The sequence below is a fragment of the Galeopterus variegatus genome, unplaced genomic scaffold, assembly GCF_000696425.1.
Source record: "Galeopterus variegatus unplaced genomic scaffold, G_variegatus-3.0.2 Scaffold10838, whole genome shotgun sequence".
In the NCBI taxonomy this organism is placed as follows: Eukaryota; Metazoa; Chordata; class Mammalia; order Dermoptera; family Cynocephalidae; genus Galeopterus; species Galeopterus variegatus.
In genome coordinates this window covers 8,102-35,842 of record NW_007736949.1, presented here as the reverse complement: position 1 = coordinate 35,842, position 27,741 = coordinate 8,102, and the positions used below count along the sequence as shown (strand labels likewise).

The window sequence follows — 27,741 nt, the reverse complement described above, 5'->3', positions numbered from 1 at the left end:
GTGGGATCCGAACCCTCGGTGGGAGCGCTGCCGCGCTTCCCAAGCGGCGCACTGTAGCAGTGTGCCACCGGGCCGGCCCCTGTAAATGTAACCTTAATCAATAGGAAATATATGTACTACTATAAGAATAAGCAGAGGGGATAATTTTTAGGTTGCTACTTCAGTAGGCAACATTCAGTCCATATAAGTCTAGAGAAATATAAATCTAAACTTATCACTAAAATTTTGAAAATGGGGAATCCAAGTAGAGAGTTTTAGAGTCATGTACTATGATTTTAATCTGTGTTATACCAAATACAGCATTCCAAAATATACATCTAGAAAGACTAAAAGTAAATGCTCCACAGTAAAGAAGTAATAATAAAAAATGATACTGATATGGAATATTTATAATCAGAAAAATAAATACTCAGGGAGCTCACCAGAAGAATAAAGTGCTCAGCCAGTTATTAAAAGATTACTGCTGGTGCATTAGATACGGCATTTCCCACTGGAAAATGCAGACTTTCTTCTGGGTTATGTTCAATATTTATTTCACAGGATTAACTGTTTTAGGCACAAATATGAAGCTTTGCCACAGAAGAGACGGACAAAGCACAAAGACAAAATGATAAATTAGGAAGTAACATTACCCTTTCAGGGATAAAACCTGAAGAAATATAGCATTATGCTTCATGAATAATATGTAGAAAGAACAGTCTAATAAAAAAATGATATCCTTTATGTAAGATAACTTTATAGGAAAAATTCGGGTAAATTAAATTCTTCAAAGAAAATACCCAAATGCTACTGATTTATCAAATGCTATCTTGGCATATAATTTATAAAGGCAAAACTAATCAAAAAAGTCTCTACCACACCAAAACAAAACCACCAACTTACTTTGTACTGCATAACACAAAAGACTGATGTTAAGATAATGATAACGCATATTAGCCAGCAAGTCCTCTATAGGTGGTTTCAGCAGCGAGGAGATAAAATGCACAAGTCAGTTCCAGCACTATTTCAAAAGAAACTTCCCGCCTCCCTACAAGATGCAGAGGAGGTAGTTTGGAGTTGTTACTGGATAAGCATTCAGTTTGCTACTTTGTGTCACCCCTTCCCATTTCTTATCCCCAGTTAATTTTTATCTGCATATAATTCTGTTAGACCATAAATTAATAGCTTTCAGGACAGATGCCTTAAAAGTTCTTAGGGAGGTTAAGCAAATATTGTAGACTAAAACCTCTTCTATAACAAACATGCACACAATGTAAGTGAAGTCGTTAGTGAGTGATGGGGCAGGAAGGACTTAGGACTCTGTCTCAACTTTAAAAGCAAGTTGCCCCAAACAAATGTAAATTGTAACTTAGTGGGATCAAGGGATTTCATCCATTCTAGAAAAAAAGAGAAAAACTATCAAATGCCATAATCTGTTTCTCACTGGGCAAATATCAACAGGATCCACAGTTTTACCCTAATTGTTTCTCTGTCTCCATGTGGCATTTAAATAGTTCTTTCCCCAAATGAGGAAAACAAATCTCAGTAATTAATCCTAAAGAATATGAGTAATTAATCATATTCTCCTCCTATCCTACATCAAACCTTGGTGAATAAAAGCTTTCCAACTTTGTGATCACATTTGGAAGTGGTTTACTTACTGAGAGAAAATCACACACACACACACACACACACACACACACACACACACACACACACACACCACACACACACACACACACACACACACACACATATCTAGATTTTATCACATCCTCAAGTTAATCTATTATTTTTCTAATGTAGAATTAAAGAAAAATATTATTCTGCAAAAAGAGCTCTCAAATCTTCATCAGTCAGTGGTACAACTCTGAAACTGATCTAATTGTTTCATTATCTGAAAGCGGGGGATTTTAAAATTTTTATTTTAGGTACCATCTTTTGATTTGCCATAATTCCCAACCACCTTCTTTTCTATTTATTATCTTTAAAGAGAGAGAAAACTGTCAGAGCCCAAAGTTATTTAATTAACTTTTCACCTCAGCAGAAGGAAAGGAAAAAATGGAGTTTGACTAGTACAGCTGATGAAGCTTAAGAGTCACATTTTAATACAAGGTCAAATTTTGAGATTTATATGCTACATGGTAGGCTTTTGGGGAGGGGGAGGAGATGAGAAAAAATATAACATCTCTTATTGGAAAGATACATTTTGATCAAAAACCTCATTGCCCCTTCATACTGGAATGATCAACTGTAAGACCAAATAAAGTACATACAGTTTTTAAACACTGACACCTTCTACAAATAAAATTATCTGTTTAAACTCCTATTTACTGTTTTAAAAATAAACACCAGTTTTTCTTAAAAAATACAATAATTCTCTTATTGATAAAGTTTAAAGCATTTTCATTGCCTTTTGCAGATTTACTCATAACTACCTAACAAGGAAAGAAAGTATAATTATTTCAGTATAGAGGTTGAAGTTTTTATTCTAAAAGTTGATTCTTTGCTAATGTATTCTAAGATGAATTTAATAGTCAACCAGGAAATTGGTTTTTATAAATGTTATTTTATGGGCATAAAATACAGGAAAAAGTAATAATAAATGCCAAACTGTCTCTTTACTTTACGAAGCCAAATATTTCCTCATAGACTTGGTTTTTAAAGCTGGAATTTATTCCTTCAGGTTTTTATAAATGTTATTTTATGGGCATAAAATACAGGAAAAAGTAATAATAAATGCCAAACTCTCTCTTTACTTTACGAAGCCAAATATTTCCTCATAGACTTGGTTTTTAAAGCTGGAATTTATTCCTTCAGGGACACTATTATTTTTCAAAACTCCATATAAATATTAAATCTAAAAATTAATTGGTAATTTAAATTCTTTTCTTTCTCTTCAAATTTCTTCCCTTCCCCTTAACTGCTGACTTTCAAAAATTCACAGAATGAGCATGTTTCTTGCAAAGTGGCTTGTCCTTCTTGGAGAAAAAGGTCTGACCTTCCAAACTTTCACAACACACCTGAAAAAGAAGCATTATTTAAAAGAATATCATTATTTTATCAAGTATGCCAGAGAAGGGGAAAGTGATTTAATAGATAATATGACAAAGTACTTTACTTGGTTGTGTTAGACACCCTGACATTTCGCCATCACTATAACATTTCATATAATCTTTCAAAAGCAATGAAGAATGACTTTTTCCTGGAATGTATTCTAACTTATTTAAATCACTGATCATTACTTTTATTGAGAGGAAGCACTTAGTCCTAATGAAAATTTTATTACAAAAAAGAGGCCATGCTAAATGTACTTTCTCTCTCCAAATTTTAATCAATGCTTTAATTTTGCTTCTTGGTGTGGGGAACCAAAGCATTCAAAAAGAAAACACAATTATTTTATCATACATTCCCAAAGCCCAATGTTAGTTCGCCAACAAATACACAGGCATTCACCCAAGACTTCTTTTTAATTCATTTCTTTGTTTCTTAAAATGAAAATCCTGGTCAACTTCTGGCTGGCTGATGATTGTAAAGTCGTTAACCATCCACATTACTGTCTTCTTATCTTTCCTACTGCCTTTGTTAATTACAATGCTTATGAGCAGTTCTACCAGAGGCCAGACTGCAAATCTGCTAAAAGTTGTTGCTTTTTATAGACTTTATGTAGTCTAAGAGAGGAAAGGTAAACGAGAAGGGTTCAGTGGTAATGTTTGGGGAAATCATTTGACTTCGCTTTAACATTACTTTTCCCCATCATACAGTGGGTATTAAAAACTGTTAATATATTAAATCTAAGTTATAAAAAAATTAACATGTGAACAGAGCACCTTTACTGCATATTTACTCTCAAAATCCAAAAAAAAGAAATCTTAGGTTAATGTTAATCTCTGAATCCACCCTAATCATTAAAAATAAAACCAAAAATATTAAAATATCAAGTTAAATAGGCAAATATTTTATTGCATGTTTATTATAGTCTCAAAAAGAAAAGAATATTCATGGGCTATTGCTAAGAAAGGAAATGAATCAACATATAGTTCCCAGTGTTCATTCAATAATAGGTTTTTACAATTGTTTATTTCTATTTTAAGAAGTACTTAATATTTCCAAAAACTATTAAAAACACTCTAATAATATAGAGTTTTTAAGAAAAGTAAAAAACTCTTTTAAGAAATATATAGCTTCCCCACTTATAGACAAAAATATATTAAAACAGTGTTTTCTATATGGGGTAACAATCTTATTGTGTGTCAAATAATTTCAAAGGTGCCAAAAATTTTAATAAACAACTTTCAAAATCACTGTAAAAATATTTTCTCTTTAGGTTTGAAGGACTAAAAGATATGAACTGTTATTTCCAGTCAATACTTAGGCTAGACCTGGCTGTACTATACTCCTTTAATTAGGAAGTAAGAGTTTACTTACTGAGCATACAAAGCAAGTGTCATGCCAGGTAGAGCCGAGAGCTTCCAGGAACATGTCTCCAGCTTCTATGGGAAATTCACATCCATGGCAAATAGTACCAAAGAGGGCATAATAATCTGTATTGGGACATGGGGGAGAGACAAAATTTAAACATAATGAAGCTTCAGAATGATAATTCCTAGAAAGCAACAACAAAATCGGGATTAAATAAGATGATGAAGATAAAGATACTAGTAATTAAAATTTTCAGGAGGTGGCATAATATTTGGCTTGAGATATATGTTTAGCATGTTTCAGGTTTCCCTTGGTAAACATTATTTACACAACTTAACATTCTCTATTATATTTTTTCATGTAATACTTCTCACTTCTCTTCACTTAATTGCCCAAATACGTGTAAAGAACACTGTTCTCTGACCAGTTACCAGCAGATATGACTGTTTCAAAGAAATATAGGAGGACTTCCAATAACTTGCAACAATCAGATTAATAAATATAAACCAAAAACAAATGTCTGATATTGACAAATTTCATAGTGCATTTGACTTGGTTAAGGGAGAAAAATAAAAGTTACAGGAAACTTCCATGAATAAGTGCCACGACTGCGATTCTAGCTGGACTGCATCACAACAATATCAGCCATAATTTCTTTTGCTATATTTTTTCTTTCAATTTTATGACTTCATGTTGAAAATCCCTAGCCAGAGAATACCATTTACTTGACACAAATTACAGTTATACAGGATTTCCTTCTGAAAAAAGCAGTTTTGACAAGATGTTTCTCTGTTACTAAATGAGAATCTATTGGCATTTTTTTCCTTTTATGCAGCTACTGTCACAACTGTGTCGATTCATGGTTCACCCTTTGGCCAACCCAACCTGGGCTGGAGGAGAAAGTAGGCTATAATTTACAACTTCTTCACATTTCTTAGCAATCTTCAATCTTTAATAGTTCTTAGCACTATTTGCTCAACATACATCAATAGTGTCCTGTTGTGTGCCAGGCATTGTTCTAGTCATTGCAGGGGTATAGTGGTGAACATGACAGATGTGATTGCTTTTCTCATGGGGCTTATATTCTCACTGGGAGCAGAATCTCATCATTGATTAAAGTTTAAAAGTATATGATAGAAAATTGTTTCAGGTTGTGATAAGTGACAAGAAGGAAAGAAAATAGTGATATTAATATAGAATAATTGGGGGGGGGTATTACATTATATAGGAGAGTTAGGAAAGGCATCTCTGAGGAGGTAATAATTCTGATGAGACTGGAAGAATAAAGAAGAATCACCACAGAGAAGCTGAAGAATAACATTCCAGTTAGAAGATGTAATAAGCACAAAAGTCCTGAGATAGGAAGGATCTCAGCATGCTGCTAAGAAACAGCAAAGGTGCTGGGTATGGCTAGAATCCAGTGACAGAAGGTAAGGTGGGAGGAGATAAGGCTGGCAAAGCAAGCTCTAGTGAGGAGTAGAGTTTTTATTCTAGTGGAAGCCACTGAAGGGTTTTAAAGACAATCTGATTCACATTTTAAAAAGTATTATTGTAGGTTCTTTGTAGCTGCTATTTGGGGGTTGTTGGGGAGGAGATACACCATTTAGGTGGCAATTATAATATCCAGGCAAAGGGTGCAAGCAAGTTAAATTTAGTGCTGACAGTTGAGATGAAGAGAAATGAATGAATACAATATACACTGGGAGCAGAACTGCCAGGATTTACTAGTTAGTTTGGGTATGGGAATAAACAGAATCCAAAATGACCCCTGGGGTTTTAGATAGTGAACAGTAGGGTTATTTATTGAGATGGAGAAGACTGGGTTAAGAAATGGTTTGGGAAGTTAAAGAAAAAGAAAGAACAAAATTAGACCAAATTGATTAGAAGCAACATTTAAATATTCAATAACATTTTTCCCTTTCTATAAGCAATTCTTTGGGTTTTAAAAATACGACTTCTTCGAATACATTAAATATGATGTTAAGGCTAGCTGGTTTTATATGTGTTTTGGCTAAATAGAGACTATCAGCCAGTTAGTCGAAATGTCTTGCAAAGCTTCTAAAATCAACCAAACAAACAAAAAACAAACAGCTGTTTCTTCAGAAAAATTAAGTAAAATTACAAAATGTGAAATATTCTGGTTGAATCAGGGCAGGCAGCCAGCTTGTAGCCAACCTGTCACACAATGGCCCATGGGGCATATACTTCAGTGGAATTTCTGGGGTTTCTCGCTGTGAAATAGATCCAGGTTGGTCCTAATAAAGGAGCCGAAAGAAAGGTGAAAAGAAAAGTAAGGGAATAGCAAATGGGGAACGAAGGGATGGATAGTGCTGACATAGCTTCAACTTAGAAGCTGACTGTTCCTTTGACTTCTCTGGAATATTCCCTTCTCTCAGCACCACACTTTGAATTTAACAATAAAACTCAATAGTGGGAATGTAGTATTAGTGAATGGAGGCATGATAAGGGGAAAATATTTTATGTTTCGAAACATGCATTTGTGATAATATCTAAGTAAGGGCAATATTAGTAAATAAGTGTTATGAAAGTTCACTTATAGACTTTGGGAAGGAAAAGTATGTGTTCAGAGTTCAGGTAGTAAGACAAATGTAGTAGGACAGGTCCTTAGGGCTTAGTTTATTAAAAATCATTTTACCAAGGGAGCAATCCAAGCCAGGATTACTCTCCCATTCGGTAAAAGTAACAAATGATTTCAAGTTTATTTTCAAGTCAGTTGCCTTGAAGAACAAATCAATATCATATTCTAAAGTTGAACATTTCTCATGTTTATAACCACTCAAAATTCACTACTGGATTTTAAGAGGTAACTTTAAGCTACACACTTTGGTAAAGTTTATATCCATAAAATATTAGAGATTCAAGAAAAATATTTTTCCCACTACGTAATGCTAATGTTCTTAAATCTTATAACAAAGTTGGCAATATCTGTGCTGACAAAGTTACACAGAAAGTTTAAATAATTTTTTCCTATATGTTTAGAGTTATATTAGATGCCCCCCAAAACAATTATGAAAACTGCTTTGCCTAATATTTTCTTTCAACTTTATAGCAATATAAGGGTTGACGTTTTACCATATCCAAAACTCAAGAAACTAATGGCTTCATGATCTTACCGGTCTCACAGTAGGGTTCACCATCCTCTAGGTGAAAAACATTATTACGAATGGGATTGCCACAGGCCACACACACAAAGCAGGAAACATGCCAAGTTTGTTTCAAAGCATTGATGACTTCCTGTTACAGAAAGGTAATTGGATGTAAAGAGAGATGACAATAAATACACAAATGCTTATTCTAACAGCTATACCAGTACAGACCTGTAGAGCTAACCCTTTAGAGACACACATGCTTCCTCTCTGTCTTGAGCTTTTCATCTAAGTAACAGGAGATACTTAACAACAGACTCACAAACCATCTAAACTGATGCACTATCATATGTGTGTTTTTCACAAATACAAATCAATAAACTTATTTAAAGAATGATTTCTATTTTATTTAAAAATTATAAATATGGTGAATAAAGAAAGCATTTCATAAGTTCTTGCAAGAATACATTCTGCTTTTTCTCAAAGGATGTCAGAAAAGATTAATTTCCAAAAGTTTCACACTATTATCTAGAAATGTCATGGAGGAAGGGGGAAGCATTTAAAAACTAAAACAAACCTATACTTTGGTGCATTATGGAAGCAATAATGAAATCAGTGTAATCCAATCAGTTTAACATGTTTGGGCTTTTGGAAATCAGCTGTGACTGCACTGAGCACACACTCAAATGAGTGTCTAAAATTTGAACCATAAAGCATGGATTCTAGTCAACAATGGCCCTATGGTTAAATATACCAAGTATTAAAGATTGGGCCAGATTTTAATGAGCAAAAGAGGTTTTAAGAAGTTGGCTTTACGAGGAATCATTTTTGAATAGTTAATACCATGTAAATGTACTGTTTCCATAATTCTCACACAAAAAAAGAGGATGTTACACATAAAGTATGATGACAACTTCATAAGTGAATTACTTATTCACTTACAAAGTGAAACTGGAAGACAATACACATAAGGTTAACCAGTAATTATCTGTGACTGGTCATTTTAATTTTATTCTTTACATTCTTTGTATTTCCTAATTGTTCTACAGAGAAATATTTTCTTTAATAAAACATTTTCAAAATAAAAGAAAATGATGAGAATAAATTATTAGCCATAGAAAATTCCATAGTTCATGGGCTGGCCCGGTGGCGTACTGCTATAGTGCGCCGCTTGGGAAGCGCGGCAGGCGCTACCACCGAGGGTTTGGATCCCACATACAGACTGGTTCCCGCTCACTGGCTGAGCGAGGCGCGGGAGCAACACCGAGGGTTGTGATCCCATTGCCGGTCCTGGTCCGGTATGGGGGCGACACTGAGGGTTGCGATCCGTTGCCGGACACGGAAAAAGACAAAAAGGAAAAAAAAAAAAAAAAAGAAAATTCCATAGTTCATTACTGAGGACAAAGGGAAGAAATGGCAGATGATTGGATCCGAAACATCACCACGAACTTTTATAACAAATGTACACTGAACCAAATAATTCCTAAGGCTTCTGCAATATACTTCCCTTTCCATGCATGAGACAGATTACGTTACTGCTTTAACAGGTAATCAAACAACTAAAACACAATCCAGAGAATCTATTCCTTTAGTGAAGTTCTGACCCATCTTTGAAGCAAAGAGTATATTACATTTCCTAGAACCTTATTTGGTTCTAAGACACTTACTTGACTTTGCTTTATTATTCTAGAGTCCATAGAACACATTTATACACTAAAACAGTATTAATGTATGAGTATATTCACTTAATTATTTGTCATCATTTAAAAGGTACAGGCTGAACTATTCTACTCCTTTTTTCCCAACATACTAAATTAATAACAGAAATATTTCAGATGGTATATTCATAATTTTAAGTGTCCTCAAAGTTCATTTAAAGATGTAACCTAAAATTAAGACTGACTACTCAATAATTCACAATAACTTTTCTCTCAATTAATATGAATTAGTTTCATTATTATATTTTCATATTGAGAGTACTGAAATTCAGCAGGACCACTTCCAACTTTGGTATGAGGCCAGGCACCTTGGCTTCTTTTAAAATCAAATTGTAGCTCTTGGTCACTCGTAAGAAATGCCAACCCTTACTTTATAATTGCAAACTAGGTATTCTAGAGCAGGAAATTCATTTATTTGCCATTATTTACTATGTATCTGATTCCTAAATTACTCTTTTTGCAAAAAAAAAAAAAAAAGTGTGGCTTAAAATTATTTTCCCATCACATGTGTACTCCCATAAAACTGAGGTTATATTTTTAAACATTATATACATTTAAGAAAAACATCATTTATAAGCCTCATGTTTTATATATTTCATGAAATCATTGTCCTGTGCCTGAACCCTGACAAGTGGGGAAATGCTGCTCTTATAAAAGCTATGGAATTTAATTTAAAACAGTGAAGGTGTCAGCTCTGAGAACTCTGATGTGTGTGGTCCTGTGCGACCTCTCCATTCGTGAGCAAACAGGGTCCTGTTGAGGTAGCACATCCACAGTAAATTATTTTTTCCCCACAGTGGCTAAACTTTCACCAGACAAGCCAGAACTCAGTGAGACAAAACCAAAGACAACTGAACCCCATGAGTCCGATATACTTCTACAAAGTACTATTTAGTCCTGCTTTACAAAAATAGTGATGAAAGCAGAGAGGGGATAAAGCAAGAAGAAAATAAAAAGTAAAAATGATGGAAGAGTTTCATAGCAAAAATTTATTCTGCTTTAAAACTAAGAATAAACAAGTTTCCAATACTTACTCCAAGGATCTTCTTTTGGCATCGACCACATTCAGGAGCAAAGAATTTCTCATAGCACAGCTCACAATATAGGTCTCCCTTCTCCTCTACAAATCCAATGTAGGCCATTGTATTTTTGCAGTGAGCACAGTTAAATTCTTCTGGGTGCCAAGATTTCCCCAGTGCCACTAGAAATGGTCCCCTGCCAGAAGAAACAAGATCAACTTGTCTCAAAAATAAAAATTTCTAAGGTTAGCCTGGATAAGACCTCTTTTTTAATGGCCAATTAAATACTTGCTCAATTTTCCTTCTCAAGGACTGAACACATGGATGTTGTAAATTTACATAGGGACTCTCTGTGCACATATGTGAAGATAAAAGGGGAGAAGAATAAGAGTACTTAAGGAATTACTTCAAGAAAGGCTACCCCCCGCCTCACTTTTTCTGTCTTTAGGGGACTTGGTGGTATGTTTTATTGAGCTGCAATGAGTCAGTCTGTCTGCATCATGATTAGGAATGAGAATGAGGATGTTAACTGTGACAGAACATAAAGCAATCAGAAAAAAATATATGACTTAGGCAGAAATGAGAGTTTGACATTTCTGTAAAATAAACAAAAGAAAAATCTCAATTTGGTAACATCAAAGTCTTAAAAATGGTAATAATTATTACCTGAGGAAATAGTCAATTTCTCTTCCCTACATGTTGTTTCATATACTTATTTCTCAACTTTATTAAACTCATCAAATCCTTACCCTCCAAAATGACTACAGAAACTGTCAGCTGGATATTACGGATTGTTTTAAGGTACTTGGAAAGGTTTTGTTTAATTCAAATATGACTGATTTTTTTAAAAATTTTATTTTATTGTGGTAAGAATACTTAACATAGATCTACTCAACAGATTTTTAAGTATACAACACATTATTGTTAACTGTAGGTACAATGTTACACAGGGATCTCTAAAACTTACTCATCTTGCATAACTGAAATTTTATACCTGCTGTTTAGCAACTTCCCCCTACTCCCTTCCCAAATATGACTCATTTTTAATGCACATTTGTATCAAGGTAAAAAATGTTTGCAAAGGGATTTTTTCCCATTAAATACTATACAGCCATGAACTGATAAGATGGGCTTGGTTTGCTTGACAGGAATCCATTATGAAGCCTTATCTACTCATGAGGACTGCAGAGACTAACCATTCGAGCTTCTGCAACATACTTTTCAGTAACTACATCACACTAATTTTTATTCATAGAGTGACTTTACCTCCAAGGCACTTTTATAGTTATCTAATTTGTCCATGCAACATTCCTGTGAGACAGACCAGGGCAGTTATTACGTATTCAGTTTAACAGATGAAGAAACTGAGATATAGAATGTTCAAAAGATATGACAAATATCATAAAATCACTGGCTGAGCCAAGGCCAGAAACTGAATTTCCTGATTTCTAGTATACTGTTCTAGTCAACTGATATTCTGCCTCTGACCTCATTACCATCAATCATCATCACTGAGTGACCACATGGTAATCGTTTAGTAAGCACTGTTCTAGGCAGATTATTAATAGGAAAAGTCATAGCAATGAGCATCACGAATTCACAGCATTTTTAAACCTTTGACAATAACATAAACCTTGTTCTTCAATAAATATCTCCCACTGTAAATTCTTCGCAAACATATTGATGTTTACTCAGAAACAGCACCCAGCTCTGCAAGAGTCAGGAAAGGAAAAAGGCTCTTGATAAATGTTTAAATTTTTTTATATGGAGTATAAGAGGGTATTTTCCAGCCCCTCTTTTTGTTAACTTGGTTCTTATTAATAATATGCCATTTTGTATAAGCTAGTGCATACAGCTCTCTTCTGTTTGAGATAAGTAGTTTATTACTACTATTTTTAAAACTTTAGGGTACTATAGTTTTGCTATGACTAACAAGGAATGCCTTTGTGAACTAATTTCTGCCAGAAAGGAAAAGGGCTACTATTCTGTAATCAAATATATTACTTTTGGTATGTTGTCCCTTAATTTTTATCAGTGCTCCAAATATTTAACAAAGTTTGTCTGAGAAAAAAAAAAAACAAAAAAAAAACCCACACACACACACATTCAAGAATAATTGACTAAGGAACATACAATCCATTTCACAGATTTTTCTAAAATACAGTATGTGTTGCAACCAAGTTAGACCAGCAAAAAATTGGATTCTACTAGTCTCTGCATATTGGGCCTGACCCACCTTACAGAATTATTCCACAGTGACCCACCTCACTGTTCCTCTCATGAATAGTGCTTGATGTGACACATCAGCCTGTACTGACAATTTTATAGGAAATAGCCTTTGAAATTTACCATTGCTATTCCTGCAAGTTGCTGTTCACAGTGTTGTTTGTTAGACCATACAGGGTTATTTTCACATGAACTCCTTCAAAAAATTACTATCAGATTCTTATAACAAACAGTTTTGCTTCTCCTAAGCAATAGTTTTATTTTTATCTTATTGTACAGTAAATTGAAAAACTAGTTTTCTTTTTTGGTATGCCACTAGAAGGCTTAAAGCCAAATTTATAAGTCTAACCACAGGCAAGTATGTAGGTCATTTTTGTAGGTATTGTCCAGTCTCAATGCTAGCTTCATTTTTAATGGCTTCATCCATGAATTTCATTCTTTTTCCCCCTTTTTGTAATTTAGAAGGTTATGTTACATTTCATGTATTCTTAAAAGTTTAAAAAAAAAAAACTTCTGGGATAAAGCTCACTATAAATAATAAACTAAAACTATTTGTCCATTAAAAGGATAACTTTAAAATATATCATTAGTTCCTCTCAAATCTTAATAGTGAAAGGGATTTTAGAAAGTAAAGAAATGCCCTCTTTAAATAGTGAAAGGAATTTGACAGTAAAGAAATTCTCTCTTTAAAATAAATGAGTGTTTTCAGCTTTTACTCTCACCAGAGTTCCTTTCTTAAACAAGGACTCTCGGGGCAAATTCTGGCCTACTCTGATACTCCTCAGCTGCACTGAAAGGGCATCTTTCTCCATCGATACCCTTGAAATTATGTAAGATTAAAAACAATAAAATCTCTTAAACATAACAAAGTACTCTCTTCTCTGTGTCAGTGAAGACTAATGTGACAAATTCATTAACACAGGATTAACACTAAAGAAGTTCTTCCTGTTCCAGATAGGATTGGGTTTCCATTTGTGAACTGGAAGGACAAGCTAGGATAACTGCAAAGTGGAATCAAGTATTCAGCTACCTCTTAATGTACTCCATGCCCTGTGAGCCCTTACTAAATACATGTTGACTGACAAATGAAGGGAGGGGAGAGAGTTAAAGCATTAGATTGCCGGACAGAGAAAAGCTATAGCATGAAACAGGTATTTTTATCCTGTTTATCTTCTGTGAGACTTATGCCAAAGGGGGGGGGGGGGAATGGAAGGAAAGGTAAGGAAGGATGCCAAGGAAAAGTGCAGAGAAAAAGAAAAGCTCACAAATAGAAAGGTGAAAGGAATTAACACACAACCTAACAGGGATTTAGCTTTGAAATCAAATGTTTATTTCTTGTTTCCCTTTGTTATTTTTCTTTCTCACCTCTCTATAAACAAAGATCTCTTTGTTATTTAATGCTCACAATAACCTCAATGATAGAAATTAACTCTATCATATAGATGAAGAGAACATCAGAGAAGTTAGCCAACTTCCCCAAGATCATGTGGATGAAATGTAAAGCCGAAATCTTCCACGGCCCAGCCACTCCAGATTAAAAACTTTATTTGACCAAAAGTTACTGCATCAATGCAAGTTAGAAACAGAAGTTTACATAAAAATAACTCATGTGATCCAGAATAAAACGGAATCTGATATGCCACTTAATTAGATATAATAAATAATACAAATGTATAAACCAGTTATATATTTTTATATTAACTAACTCTTAGGAAGAGTCTGGCATGAGCAAAGAGCCCGGGAACAACACAACCAGAACAGAGTGAAATAGAAAAGGCAATTGGGAGAAATTGCACATACACATATTCACAGGTACCCATACAGACACATGCAGGAAGAGAGTAAAAAAGAATCTAACACACAGTGACTATCTTTCAAGTCTTATAACACTCTAAATTAGAAATATTAACAACCCTTCCTAAAAACTGGAAACACTGCATTTGTCACTCTTAATTTTTCATTTCCAGTAGATTACGCCCAAACTTTCCAATTTAGAATATTAAAAAAAATAGTTCTACTTTCATTGAGTTATCACCTTTAATTTGTAGTCCTTTAAAATATTGCACTTAAAGTGTTGTGACAACTATAGTTTTATATTTTAAAGGCATAAATGACTTGTTCCTCAAGAATAAGTAAACATGTAAAATGAGCTTAATCATAATAGTGAATAAAGAGAACAAATTCTGAAGAAGGTAATATTAATTGATAATTTTTAAAAAATCTACTAGAGACAGTTATAGTCGATTCTTTACTTTATAGTCAAGTTATTATAAAATCAGCAAAGCAGGAGAAATGTGATTCTATAATAAGACAAGTTAAGTAGTGGAATATAATTTCAATTTGGCAAAACTAACAGGCGTCTTTCAAGTATCTTGAAAAAGTTCATTCATCAACTGAAAAAAAATCTACTAAATACAGTATGTGGTAGGAACCATTCTAGGTTCAGAGAACAAAGCCAGAAAAAGCCCTGCCTTCATGGAACTTATATCCTAATGTGGGGAGAGAGACAACAAATGAGATAAATAAAATATACAGCATGTTAGATAGTAAGGGCTGAGGATAAAAATAGAGTAGAGAGGGGAGAGACCAAGACTGTGTATGTGCGGGGTAGGGGTGAAGTGAGAAAATTTAAATAGGTGGCCAGGGGCACCCTTGTATTTGAGCAAAGACATGTAGAAGGAGAAAATGAACTATGCAACTATCTACGGGAAGATAATTCAGGCCAAAGAAAGAACAACAGCAAAAGGCATGAGGAAGAGGTCTGCAGTATTCAAGAAACAGCAAAAAGGCCAGTAAAGAAAACATGAGGGAAATTAGTAAGTAATAACATCAGAGACATAATGAGGTAGGGATGGGATAGGGCTAACTGCATAGAGCCTTTAAGCCATTCTAAGGATTCTTGCTTCTACTAAAATTGGAACCATTACAGGGTTTTGAGCAAAGGAGTAATATAATCTGATTAATGTTTTATCAGGATTATTCTCACTGCTGTGTTGATAAGAGACAGGTATAGGGCAAAGGCAAAAGCAGAAAGGCCAGAAAATCACTATGTTATTGCAGGTGAGTGATGACAGCAGCTTGGATATAATCTGATTAATGTTTTATCAGGATTATTCTCACTGCTGTGTTGATAAGAGACAGGTATAGTGCAAAGGCAAAAGCAGAAAGGCCAGAAAATCACTATATTATTGCAGGTGAGTGATGACAGCAGCTTGGATCAGGGCAGTAGTAGAAATAGTGAGTGTTCAGATTCTCAGTATAATTAGAAGTTAGAGCCAAAGGATTTGCTGATAGATCACATGACATCTGAGCAACTGAAAGAACAGAGCTGTCACTAAACAAGAAGGGGAAGACTGAGAGAGGAGAAGGTGTGATAGGTAGAATTATGGTATGGCCACCAAGATAGTGGCCTCCTAGAGTACATGCCCTGTGTATAATTCCCTCCCCTGAGTGGGGGTGGAAACTGTAAAGATGATAGGATATCACTCCTGTGATTAGATAACTTTATATGGCAAAAAGGATTATATAGATGTAATTCCATTCCCTAATCAGTTGATACTGAGTTAATCATAAAATAGATTATCCTGGATGGGCTTGAGCTAATCAGGTGAGCCCTTAAAACAAGCAAAAAGTGACAAGCAGTTGCTTGTCTGTTGGCTGTTAGGAAGAAAGCAATTAGTCATATTGTGAACTGCCTCAGGTGGGGGCCACCTATAAGACCTGAGGGCCTCAGTCTTAGAGCTTCAAGGAACTAAATTTGGCCAACAACCTGAATAAGTTTGGAAAAATACCCTAGTGTCCAGATGACTGCAGCTCAACTGACACCTTGATTTCAGCCTGGTGAGATTCTGAGCAGAGGAGTCAGCTAACCCATGCCCAGAAGGAGACTGTGAGAGAATACATTTGTGTTGTTTTTAGTAATTTGTCTTCTTTTTTTCTTGGTAGTTTAGCCAAGGTTTGTCAATTTTGTTGATCTTTTCAAAGAACCAACTTTTGGTTTCATTGGTTTTCTCTATCTTTTAAATTTTCATTCATTTCAGCTGTAATCTTTGTTATTTCCTTCCTTCTCCTTGCTTTGGGTTTAGTTTGCTCTTCTTTTTCTAGTGTCTTAATGTGACCTTTGCAGCTACACATTTCCCTCTAAGCACTGCTTTAGCTGCATTCAATAAGTTTTGGTATATTATATTTTCATTTTCATTCATCTCAAACTGTTTTGTAATTTTCCTTGTGATTTCTTCTCTGACCCACTGGTTGTTTAGGAGTACATGTTTTATTTCCAATAGTTGTATCCATTATTGAAAATGGGGTGTTGAAGTTTCCAACTATTATTATTGAATTGTCTGTATTGCTTCCTTCTACTCTGCCAGTTTTTGCTTCATTTATTTTGTGGCTCTGTTGTCAGGTAAATATATGTTTATAATTGTTATATACCTTCTTGATGGATTAAACTTATTATCATTATAAAATGTACTTCTTTATCTCTAGTAACAATTTTTGTCTTAATAGCTATTTTATCTGATATTAGTATAATCACTCCAGCTCTCTTTTGGTTACTGTTTGAATAATATTTATTTTTCTATACTTTTACTTACAACCTATTCATAATTTAAACTGTGTCTCCTGTAGGCAGCATATAGTTAGATCACGATTTTATCTACCTGCCAGTTTGTCTTTTAATTGGAGTGTTTAATCTATTAACATTTAATATAATTACCGATAAATAGGATTTATAATAGCTATTTTATCTGATATTAGTATAATCACTCCAGCTCTCTTTTGGTTACTGTTTGAATAGTATTTATTTTTCTATACTTTTACTTACAACCTATTCATAATTTAAACTGTGTCTCCTGTAGGCAGCATATAGTTAGACCACGATTTTATCTACCTGCCAGTTTGTCTTTTAATTGGAGTGTTTAATCTATTAACATTTAATATAATTACCGATAAATAGGATTTATGAGTGCCATTTTGCTACAATTGTTCAACTTATTTATTATCTAGTCCCTTCTTTCTAATTTGTACATTCAAACATTATGAATAAAAGTACACTGCCACACTCTTAAGTTATGGCAGGTTTGTATAAACTATTTTTTCCTGATTTAATACACTAACATATATGATTAAATGTATACATATTCATAGTACACACACACACATGCAATAACAGAAAGTTCATAATGGCATATAAAAGAAAATAAACATCACATCAAACCAAGTTACCCAGGAATTATAACTGTTAATTTTGGGGTAGAGTTCGTTTTGGTCTTTCTTCTAAAGCAGAGTGTATGTGTTGTTTACTATTATTTCCCCTGGGGTAAAATATGCCTGGTATCTAGTAGGACCCTCCATAAATATTTAATGAATTAATGAATGTATCTCAGAATCAAACGGACTTGGGTTCCAGTCCTGACTCTATCAGTTAACAAGCTTTGTGACTTTGGGCAAATTAACCTAAACCTCAGTATTCCCATATGTAAAACAGGCATAAGAATAATATTAACTTAATGGAGTTATTTTGAGGATCCAGTAGAATAATATAGTAAAGTTCCTGGCATTACACTGGTCGTGTTTAATAAACAATAGCTGTTTTTAGTATTATTAGGCTTAAATATGTATCTGGGTGTGTATTTTCTTTACATGAAACTGAAATCATACCTTAGAGTTCTATCTTTCTTTTCACTATCTTAATATAGTATATAAATTATAAACATGTTCCTATATTTATAACATTACAAACATTATATTATAAACATTTTCTTATGCAATAGTAGTTAAAAGTATGAATAAAAATTAAAGTTAGATCCAGGCTTGAATTCAAATTCTACCATTTACTGTCTGTGCAACTTCAGATAGATAGGTAACTTCTCTGTGTCTCAATTTGCTTATCTGTGAAATGGAGTAATAAAAGTAACTGTCTTGTAGCATTATGGAATTCAGGTAAAATTCTTAGCACAACATTTGAAATATGCTAAGAACACATTAAACATTAATTATTATCCAAAAAGAGGAAAATGGTACCATAATAACATTATATAGATACTAAACATTTATGTTCTTTCCAATTTTTCACTATAGTAAACAGTGAAACCTTAGTCTATGTCTTGCTCATGAATCTTGGTTAATGTCTTTAGGTGTTTCCTTAAATTCAGGTGCTAACACATTATACCAGGAAGCCTTTTATTTTCAAGTAAAATCTTAACCAGAAGGGACAATAAATAAGATGTATGAATAAGGGAGTGCTTAGAGATTAAAATGGATGGTGAAATAGGCAAAACACTCTGATTCCCTTTACTTGGGGTAATCCAAGATGGCTCTCCTTATGAAAAAGTTTGAAAATCATTGTGCAAAAAACAAATCAAGAACGTTAAAATCTCTCTCTCACTGAATAAACAATGGGTTGCCTGACTGTCGTTGTTCTGGTACTGTACTGTTGGCAAAGACAAAACAATAGTAAGGTGGCTACTTGAGCATTCCATATCTAAGAAGAAATTCAAGCACCATAAATTCCTTACTTATGTCACAAAGATGCTAAGAAACTAAACATAAATGGTTCAGTTAACTCTGCATAACACAAATGGCCAATATATTTTAATGCCACTAGATGTAACACTGAAGAAATAAGCAAAAATGTTCAAAAGCCCATTCTACCAGAGAAACTAAAATGTGGTTTTGGCTCATTAGCCTGATTTCCTATGATTCTCTATTATACTAGCCCTCCAAAAGTCAATCTATTCATGATTATAAGAGTAAAATAAATGGTACTTGTATTATAATTGGACTGGAAATGCTCCACAGCAAACTTAATCAAAGCTTCAGTAGAGTTTCTTAAAACGTAACTCCTATCCATTTGTAACTAGTTGAAGTAATGCCATCATAGCACAATTTAGGGGAAACATCCATAAGCAATTCAAATAAACCAAAAAAATTTAAGCATTATAGCCAAATAAAACTATCTATGGAGTTTTAAACTGAATGTGTTTTATAAAGAGATAACCACTTCAGTTCTAAGTTTCAGGTTTCTAGGGTTTTCCAAAAACAATCACTTTGCTAAAAAAAGTCCAACAGCAAACCCAATAAAATAAAACACAAAATTTGCTTTAGTTTGCCTTTACAAAAAAAAATGTTTTTGAAAATCTGAAATGTTTAAGAAGTAAATATAAAACAAAACAATATAATTTATAAACAATGTAAATTATGTTGTAGAAAACTAACAATATAAATTATAAAATGAATCAAACTTCTCAGAGTTTGCTAGGGTATAATATTCTGTATTGAAAGCATCAAGCCTGCAACTGCAGCTTGTTTTAGAAACAGGTGTCCAAGAGAATGTCACTTGATCTAATGCCTCCTTGCTTTGGTAAGTAATACCGACACTGAGGCCAGAAACTAGAATTATGCTCTGACTAGGTCTCTTAACTGGCCACAATCTATTCAAGCTGCTTTAGCATTTGAGCACCAGGCAAACGTGCTATGTTAATTGCTGTTATATGATCTTGACATGAACTAATCCCTATTCCTGTTAACTTCCTTAGTAAATTAAGCTTTAATACTTAACTGATAACAAATACTGGATAATCCAAAGAAATATAAAATTTAACAGATGAGGGAACAATGAGTGATGGGTACTCATATTATTAGCATAATACATATTTATTTCATATGGCAGGATGATTATGCATTAAAATGGTATCCTAGCCTAGCATTAAATTTGAAACCAAAGCAGGTAGGGTGGTAAATGTAATTTCTACTTTGATCTCATATTTTCTCCATACTGAGTAAGTTTTTCAGAGTGCTAGTAGTGGTGATTACAGGATGTTACAGAATCTGATAATCAGATAACATGAATTAGCAGTTGATGTGGTATGACATTTTGTTAAATCACCCAGTAAATACTTGCTTGCAATAGCACACATATAACAGCAGTGACTCCTGTCTCCATATATCCCATTCTCTCTCCTTCTTCTTCCTTCCACCCTATCTCCCTCCCCTTTCCCCTTTCTCCCTCCCCCTCGACTGCTCTGCTACAACATCTTAGAAAGTAAAAGTGTTTTTAGCCAGAACACAGTGTCTTAAAACACCAGGCTGTCTAGATAACCAAAGCATTATAACCTATAGAAACAATGTTACAAGTCAGAGTTTATTTTTACTTTATTAATATTAAATACCAAAATACAACAACTAAATGCAGGTAGTAATTAAAAACATTTTTAAAATTTATCGGGACAGAGCAGCACAATACTAGATTTTTTATTAGTTTAAATATTTCTGTAAAACAGTAACCTGTACTAGTACTTTTAGGAAAATGACTCTAACCAAATTGACATTATAGCCTGAATGACGAATGGGTCTAGAGTCATGCATGGTCTGTTTAGTTAAACATTTACTGAAAATCTTCCTTTTGTTGGATACTGTTCTAGACTTTGAAAACCTCTACTGATTTTCCCCTTCTCCCCATAACCACTATTACTATTACCACTGCTACTTGCTAATTCTAATTAAGCAGGTTTTCTCTCTGAAAAATACAATTTAAATGAAAACAACAGCTTATAAAATACCATATTATGACTCCATTTCTGTAAAATGATATCTATCCTTTTGTGTGTGTGTTTTAAAAGTCTAAACTAAAATGCCAACGGAGGTTATCTTGGGAGGTGGGACTATGTATGAACTTTGTTTTTGGCTTCCTGTTTTTCTATATTTTTTAAATGTCGCAATGAACATTGACTACCTTTAAAATAAAAAAGCTATTTGATTTTTAATCACATGCGTGCTGTGTTTTTGACACATTTTTTCTTTTTAACTAATAGTAGGGTTAAGGAGAGGAGTATTTATATTTGGTACTTAAAGTACTGAGGCTTCTTGGGTTCCATTTTTAGTATTACCTACTAATACTATGCTAAGCATTAATTATGTATCAGAAGAGGGAAAAATGCAAATAAGTCTTAATCTTATTTAGAGAAGCCATTATTTCAACTACTTCAAAATAGGATAAGTTAAAAAAGAGGCGAGCTTGAGAAATTATTTCAAATGATTATTTGTTACTGCCAACAAAGCAACTCACAAAGAGGTAACAAGGTCCCTTTGGGGAGAATACCTGCAATCAGCATTTATACCCACACCTCATAATATTTTAAAAGCCACTTATCAAAAACCACTCAGAGATTTAATAAGTTCCAGTATAGTACACTCTTAAGATCTCTGGGCCTTTTTCCCTTATTGAAATTTAAGAGACTTTTAAAATAGATTTGGACAAAAAATATTTTAAAGAAGCAGTTTACGACCTAATGTAACATTCAAAGCATTTAGGAATAGATCTGAAGGTAATTATCTTTCAGTGCTTAGATATTAAAAAAATCCAATCTTCTTTTCTCTAGGGCTCAAGGTTCTTTATTTTATGTTACTAGTTATTTGCCATCTAAATGAAAGTCCTCATTTCTATAATTTGTAAAATAACAAAATTGGGATAAATGATCTTCAGGATTCCTTTCAGTCTTAAAATTTTATTATTCTCTGAAAGGCCACGTTAATCACTATTTTTTCCTTAGTTCTGATAGGAATTAATCACTGACATAATTTGTATTTTTTGTTTTATTTAGAGAGCCCAGAATTATTTTTCATTAAAATAGATTCTAACAGATATATACTCTTATTTAGCCACACCAATAACAACTATTATATAAAATTATGGCAAGAATATTTTCACTGATAAAATTTCAAATATTTCAGAATGTGAGAAAAAAAAATCAACATTGGCATTAAGTACTTTCAAGAAAATTTCCAAAAGCAATAACCAACCTGATGACCTGGTTACAGTGGGCGCACATTGGAGTTCGTTTCCCTGCTGGAATGTGCTCAGCTCTTTGCACTAAAGTGTCCTGGTCACTTGGCTGGGGTTGCTCCACAGCTGAGTTGGCTGGTGCCACTGCTCCAGAGGAAATCACACTGTTTGACATTCTTCCAGTGGAAGGTGCTAGAAGTTAAAACACAGAAGAATCAGAATGAGAGAAAATAAGTGAAAAATAAAAATTTCCTAATAATCAAATAATAATAATAATAATAATAATAATTAAAAAAATAATCTATTCACTTGCTTATTCACTCACTCATTCCCATCCATAGTGAGGTTATAAACCAAACACTGCACTGTGACTACACAGATCAGTAGAAAAGCAAATCAAAGATGGCAACACAGTGAAGAGTTATGACAGATGTACACACAGGGTGCTGTAGGGAAAAGCAGTTACCTCTGCTTCCAAGAGAAAATATGGTTAAGATGAATATTGAAGGTGAAGTATTTCTAGTTATCCAAACATCTCTGCTAACCATTAATTAGATTTAACTCCAAATATATCATAGGCACAATAAAAATCTCAATGTGTCGAAGATATCAAAACCAAAAATGAGCTCATTATATTCTCTCTTTTCCCATATTCTTCAAGAAGATTGTGCAGTCACCCAGGAACATAAGGTAGCTATCTAAGAATCATCCTTATTCCTTCATCTTCCACATCTTTGGCAATAACAGGTCCTGCTGATTTGATATCATAAATAGTTCTTGATTTTGCTTCCTCTTCTCCATTCCTATGATACTGTCCTGGTTTAAGTCCTCAATGCCTCCCACCTGGATTAGCCAACAAAATGTCTCATCCTCCTAACTACCACTTAAGACTGAAATCTGACTCAATAAAACGCTGTGTAAAGCATTTCGAGAATCTCCCTGTTCTCTGACTACTAAATGTAGCCTGCGCTTACGTGCTGCATACAAGCCCCTTGAGTGGTCTCTACCTGTCCCACAACCTCATCTTTCACCACTCTTTGCCTTTTAGTCGATGCTACAGCAACACCAAACTGCCTTTTTCTTGTGAATGGGTCTATTTCATGCTGTTTTCACTGTCAGTAAGGCCAATTTTATACCCATCTTCCTATTTACCTAGTTACCACAACTTACTATTTGAGCCTCAGTGCAGAAGTCAACTGCTCCAAAAGCCCTCCCTGAGCTACCTCTCCCCACTGCCCCTTCCATATAATCTGGATCAAACATTTCTATTCTGTGTTGTCATAATTTTCTGTGAATGTCTTTATCATTGTTTCTACTATATATATTTCTGTCTTTTCTTCCCCCAACTTAATAGTGAGCTCCCTAAGGGCAGAAACTATGTCTTATTCATTGCCCTAGCAATTTAATACAGTGTATGGAATGAATGAATGAATGAACTGGAATCAATAAATAAGTGAATGAATGAGAAAACTGTGAAGGACTGAAACCAACGGAAGGCCTGATCCTTTCTCACAGGCAATTAAAATCTAATGGAAGGGAAAAGGTACACATTAAAATGGTTTAAAAGAAACAACTTGTAAGAAAAGCATACGAATAATACAAATTAACAGAGTGCATTTATATAGCTATATAGATGTACGTACATGCATATATATGAACATACATATGCTGACAGTAACCACATTTAAGCATGGTTAGAATTGGGTAAGAATATTTAGGGTGACTGAAATGATAATTCTCCCCCACCAGAATAAGCATTTGCAATGATGTGCAATTACAGATCCAGAAACCCAGAGTTTACAGACACTTAGCACATCTCCTACAGTGTTTTGCCTGGCACTTGATCTGTGAAATGGAACTTCAGGCCAGGGAGCTCTACTACTGCCCATGTTTCAAGTGAGTTAACTAGCCTAGGAACATGTTTCCATTCTCTTAGACTCACACTTTCTCTTGTAGAAATGGAAAAGAAAATTACTGTGATATTCATGCTCTTTCCTGTTACCTCATTTACCCACATAGCACAACCCTCCCCTCCACTGGTCTTCAATTTCTATGCCCAGGCCTGATTTCTCTTAGAGCACTAGATATGCATTTTCAAGGACATTTTCAATGCTAAATCCAGTTATTGTCTTTAAATTCTAGACACATAAAATGGATTTCCTCTCTTGCACACATTACCAGCTCTTCATCACATTTCTATATGTTTAAATTCTCCCACTTACACAGGCATAGCACTCTACCTCCTAAGTCCTTGGGTGGTTAGTTCCCAGACTCTAACAACTGTTTCACAGTAAATTTTTCTCAGGTCTGTCCCTTCTTTCTAGTACAAACCCATACTCTGTCATTTGAGTTCTGGTCTTGAAACCCACAAGTCTGGACTATTACCAGTCTCCCAACTACTCTCTCTGCTGCCAGCCTCTTCTTCAACCTAATCTGTTAGATCATTTTTCCAAAAACACTAATCTGATCATATGCTCCTCCTTATAAAGCTTCTGTAACTCCTCACTGCAAACTATATGTAGTACTGACAGTCCAGTCTTTCAGTTAACCCTCTGCAATCTTCTATATAACCCTGTCTCTTTTATGCTTCCCTACACATCACTGCCATCACCATCATACTAAATTATTTAACTTAATACTAATTGACTTAATATTTAATTTGTACAATCACCACTTGAAAACACTGCTCTCAGATCCTTACCACCCTATGATTTCAATATGATTAATAACACTTTTTTACTTTATGAAGAATCTCAGGCAAACAGGTTAAGAAACCTGCCCAAGGTCACATAGCAAGAAAAAGGCAGTCCCGAACCTGGGCTGTCTGGCTCCAGAGTCTGTGTTCTTAAACAATAGTATGCTATAGTTTTCTCATACTCCTTTGAACATGTCATACCAGATCCTGCCTCTGTGACCTTCGGCCAATGAAATACCCCTTTCTCCAAGGCTCCTCGTAGTTTTCCCATTCTGCAAGACTCCTAGAAGTTCCATTTTCTTCTCCAAAGTCCTCTCTGAAAATCCCAGCTAGAACTGTTCTCTTGTTCCTCTTAATATCTATAACCTGTATAATTTGCTATTTATCAATGTCCTGTTAATATTTTTCCTCCCTCAGTCAGTTACTAACTCTTAAAAAATGGATAACAAACTGTATACTTCTTTCCACTACCAGAAAACTGCCTTATGAATAGATTGTGAAAAATTAATATTTAATCATTTAAATGAAAAGAGAAGGTTCTAAATCCTTTTTGGCCTTTTAAAAGAAGACTATATAGATAGGTATTTTAAAAACATGGATTAGTTTCAGGATTTCAAATAATGGGAAAGTTACCAATTGAAAAATCTGAAAATTAGACCTCAAAGAGAGTCAAACCCTTTCATATACCATATATGCCCTTATTTTATCACATTATCTGTGCATAAGCCCTGAGTCCTGAGTCATTGAGACATTTTTAGCAATAAAAGAGTGTAGAAATTTTCCATCAGTCATTGTAAAATAGGACATAATCCATCTGGCCCGTGTTTCAAGGAGAAGGTATATGGGGAACTAACTTATTTAATGTGAGAAGCTATTCTTAAATATCAAACATGTGACTATATCTTAAACACACATAAAACGGCTCTAAGCTCTATTGCTGTTCCTTTCTTGGGAAGAAATGCTTTGCTTTCAGTTACTGCCCCATTTTAACCACTTTGGATATAAAAGAAATTTTCACACCTCTGTTTGTTGCTCTGTTGCTAGCACATTGGCCTGCACACAAAGCTACACAAGCCCTGTTAATTACCAAGTCCTGAACATTTCCAAGGCACAGTTATTTCCCATATGAATTAAGTGATGTTTCATTTCTTCAGACTGAATTTCTCACTACTCTAGCACAGGGATGGGCAACCTTTGAGCAGTCAAGTGCCAATCCCCCAGACTCTGCTCACTTGGTTTATTGGGGAGAGGGATGTGTAAGAAGGTGAGGTCTTGGGAGAGCAAAAGCACCAGAAAATGAGTCCTGCTTCCATTATAATTTTATGGAGAACTGCACTACCATACAGAGAAAACAAGTCTTCCACGGGTAGCACAGTGACCAAAATGCTTCAAATTTATTGAAGACATTGTAAAAATCATCTACTTTTATGTAGAAACAAATACAGAAAGTCCCTGACTTATACTGATCTGATTTAGGGGTTGTTCAGCTTTATTTTTATTTTTATTTTTTTATTTTTTGTCTTTTGTCTTTTTCCGTGTCCGGCAACGGATCGCAACCCTCAGTGTTGCCCCCGTACCGGACCGGGGACCGGCAACGGGATCGCAACCCTTGGCGTTGCTCCCGTGCCTCGCTCAGCCAGTGAGCGGGAACCGGTCTGTATGTGGGATCCAAACCCTCGGGCGGGAGCGCTGCCGCGCTTCCCAAGCGGCGCACTATCCAGTGCGCCACCGGGCCGGCCCCATGGGGTTGTTCAGCTTTATGATGGTGTGACACCACTGCGTTTTTCATCTTCAGTATCCAATAAATTACATGAGATATTCAATACTTTATTATAAAATAGGCTTTGCATTAGATGATTTTGCCCAGCTATAGGCTGTGTTCTGAGCACTTTTGAGGTAAGCTAGGCTAAGCTATGGTGTTTGGTAGATTAGGTGTATTAAATGCCTTTTTGACTTGATATTTCAACTGATGATGGGTTTATCAGCAGGTACCCCCATTGTAAGTCAAGGAGCATCTGCATACATTCTTATAGCTTAACGATGACAATCTACTTATTTTTTTAAAAAGCAGTTATTTTTCTTTTAAGTTTGACTAAGACCATTAAATAGGAGCACTGAATCAGCCCCATTTCATAACCTAGGAATCTAAGTCACAAAAAGTGTAAGTGACTTATTTGAACTGAATAATGAATGAGTCAGTAAAGTGTCACAATGAGAACATTAGGAGGAAGTCAGTTCTTGACTCAAGATTTCCTTGTTAACCTTAATGTTGAGCAACTTTCATTAAATCTGTGGCTAATCTCTACCCCACTGGGATCTTGTTGAAAATTACTTTAATATTTTTCTTTTGTACCAAATACATTTCAGCACCACAAAACTCACCTAGAAATTCAAAACCACTACCTACTCTCCAAACCAACAGTGTTGGTGAAAATTTCTTTGCTTATTTTTAGAATTGTTATTTATGAATGAGTCTTTTACAGGTTTAGAATGACATCCATTCATACATGATCTTGCCTTTTGTTTTTTAACGCTATGACAGTAAAACCTGAGATTACAAAGATTACCATTAAATAAGTAAATGTAAATTAATGGGAAAACCTATCAGCATACCAGAATACTTTTTTGTTATGACAGGTCTTAAAAAGTTCATGGAAAGATTAGTATTATCTTTTAATTCCATTTCTCAACAGACTTTTTGTAGTACCTTTATATAATATATAAATTTGTCAGGTTAACCAAGTAAAATATACCCAATCCATAATACGCTGAGTTACTGATTTTTAAAATATTT

General features: G+C 34.4%; 1 protein-coding gene across 1 annotated transcript; it reads right to left on the bottom strand.

Moving 5' to 3' along the window:
* Window positions 1-2,712: 2,712 nt before the first annotated feature.
* Window positions 2,713-25,218, bottom strand: LOC103610262 (PDZ and LIM domain protein 5-like). Its single transcript, XM_008594465.1, has 6 exons — window positions 25,149-25,218; window positions 22,270-22,444; window positions 10,261-10,441; window positions 7,536-7,656; window positions 4,408-4,523; window positions 2,713-3,002 (listed from the first exon to the last, which is right to left on the bottom strand). Exons 1-6 carry the CDS (start codon window positions 25,216-25,218, stop codon window positions 2,913-2,915), a joined length of 753 nt encoding a protein of 250 aa, XP_008592687.1. The 3' UTR covers window positions 2,713-2,912.
* Between the last annotated feature and the right edge of the window lie 2,523 nt (window positions 25,219-27,741).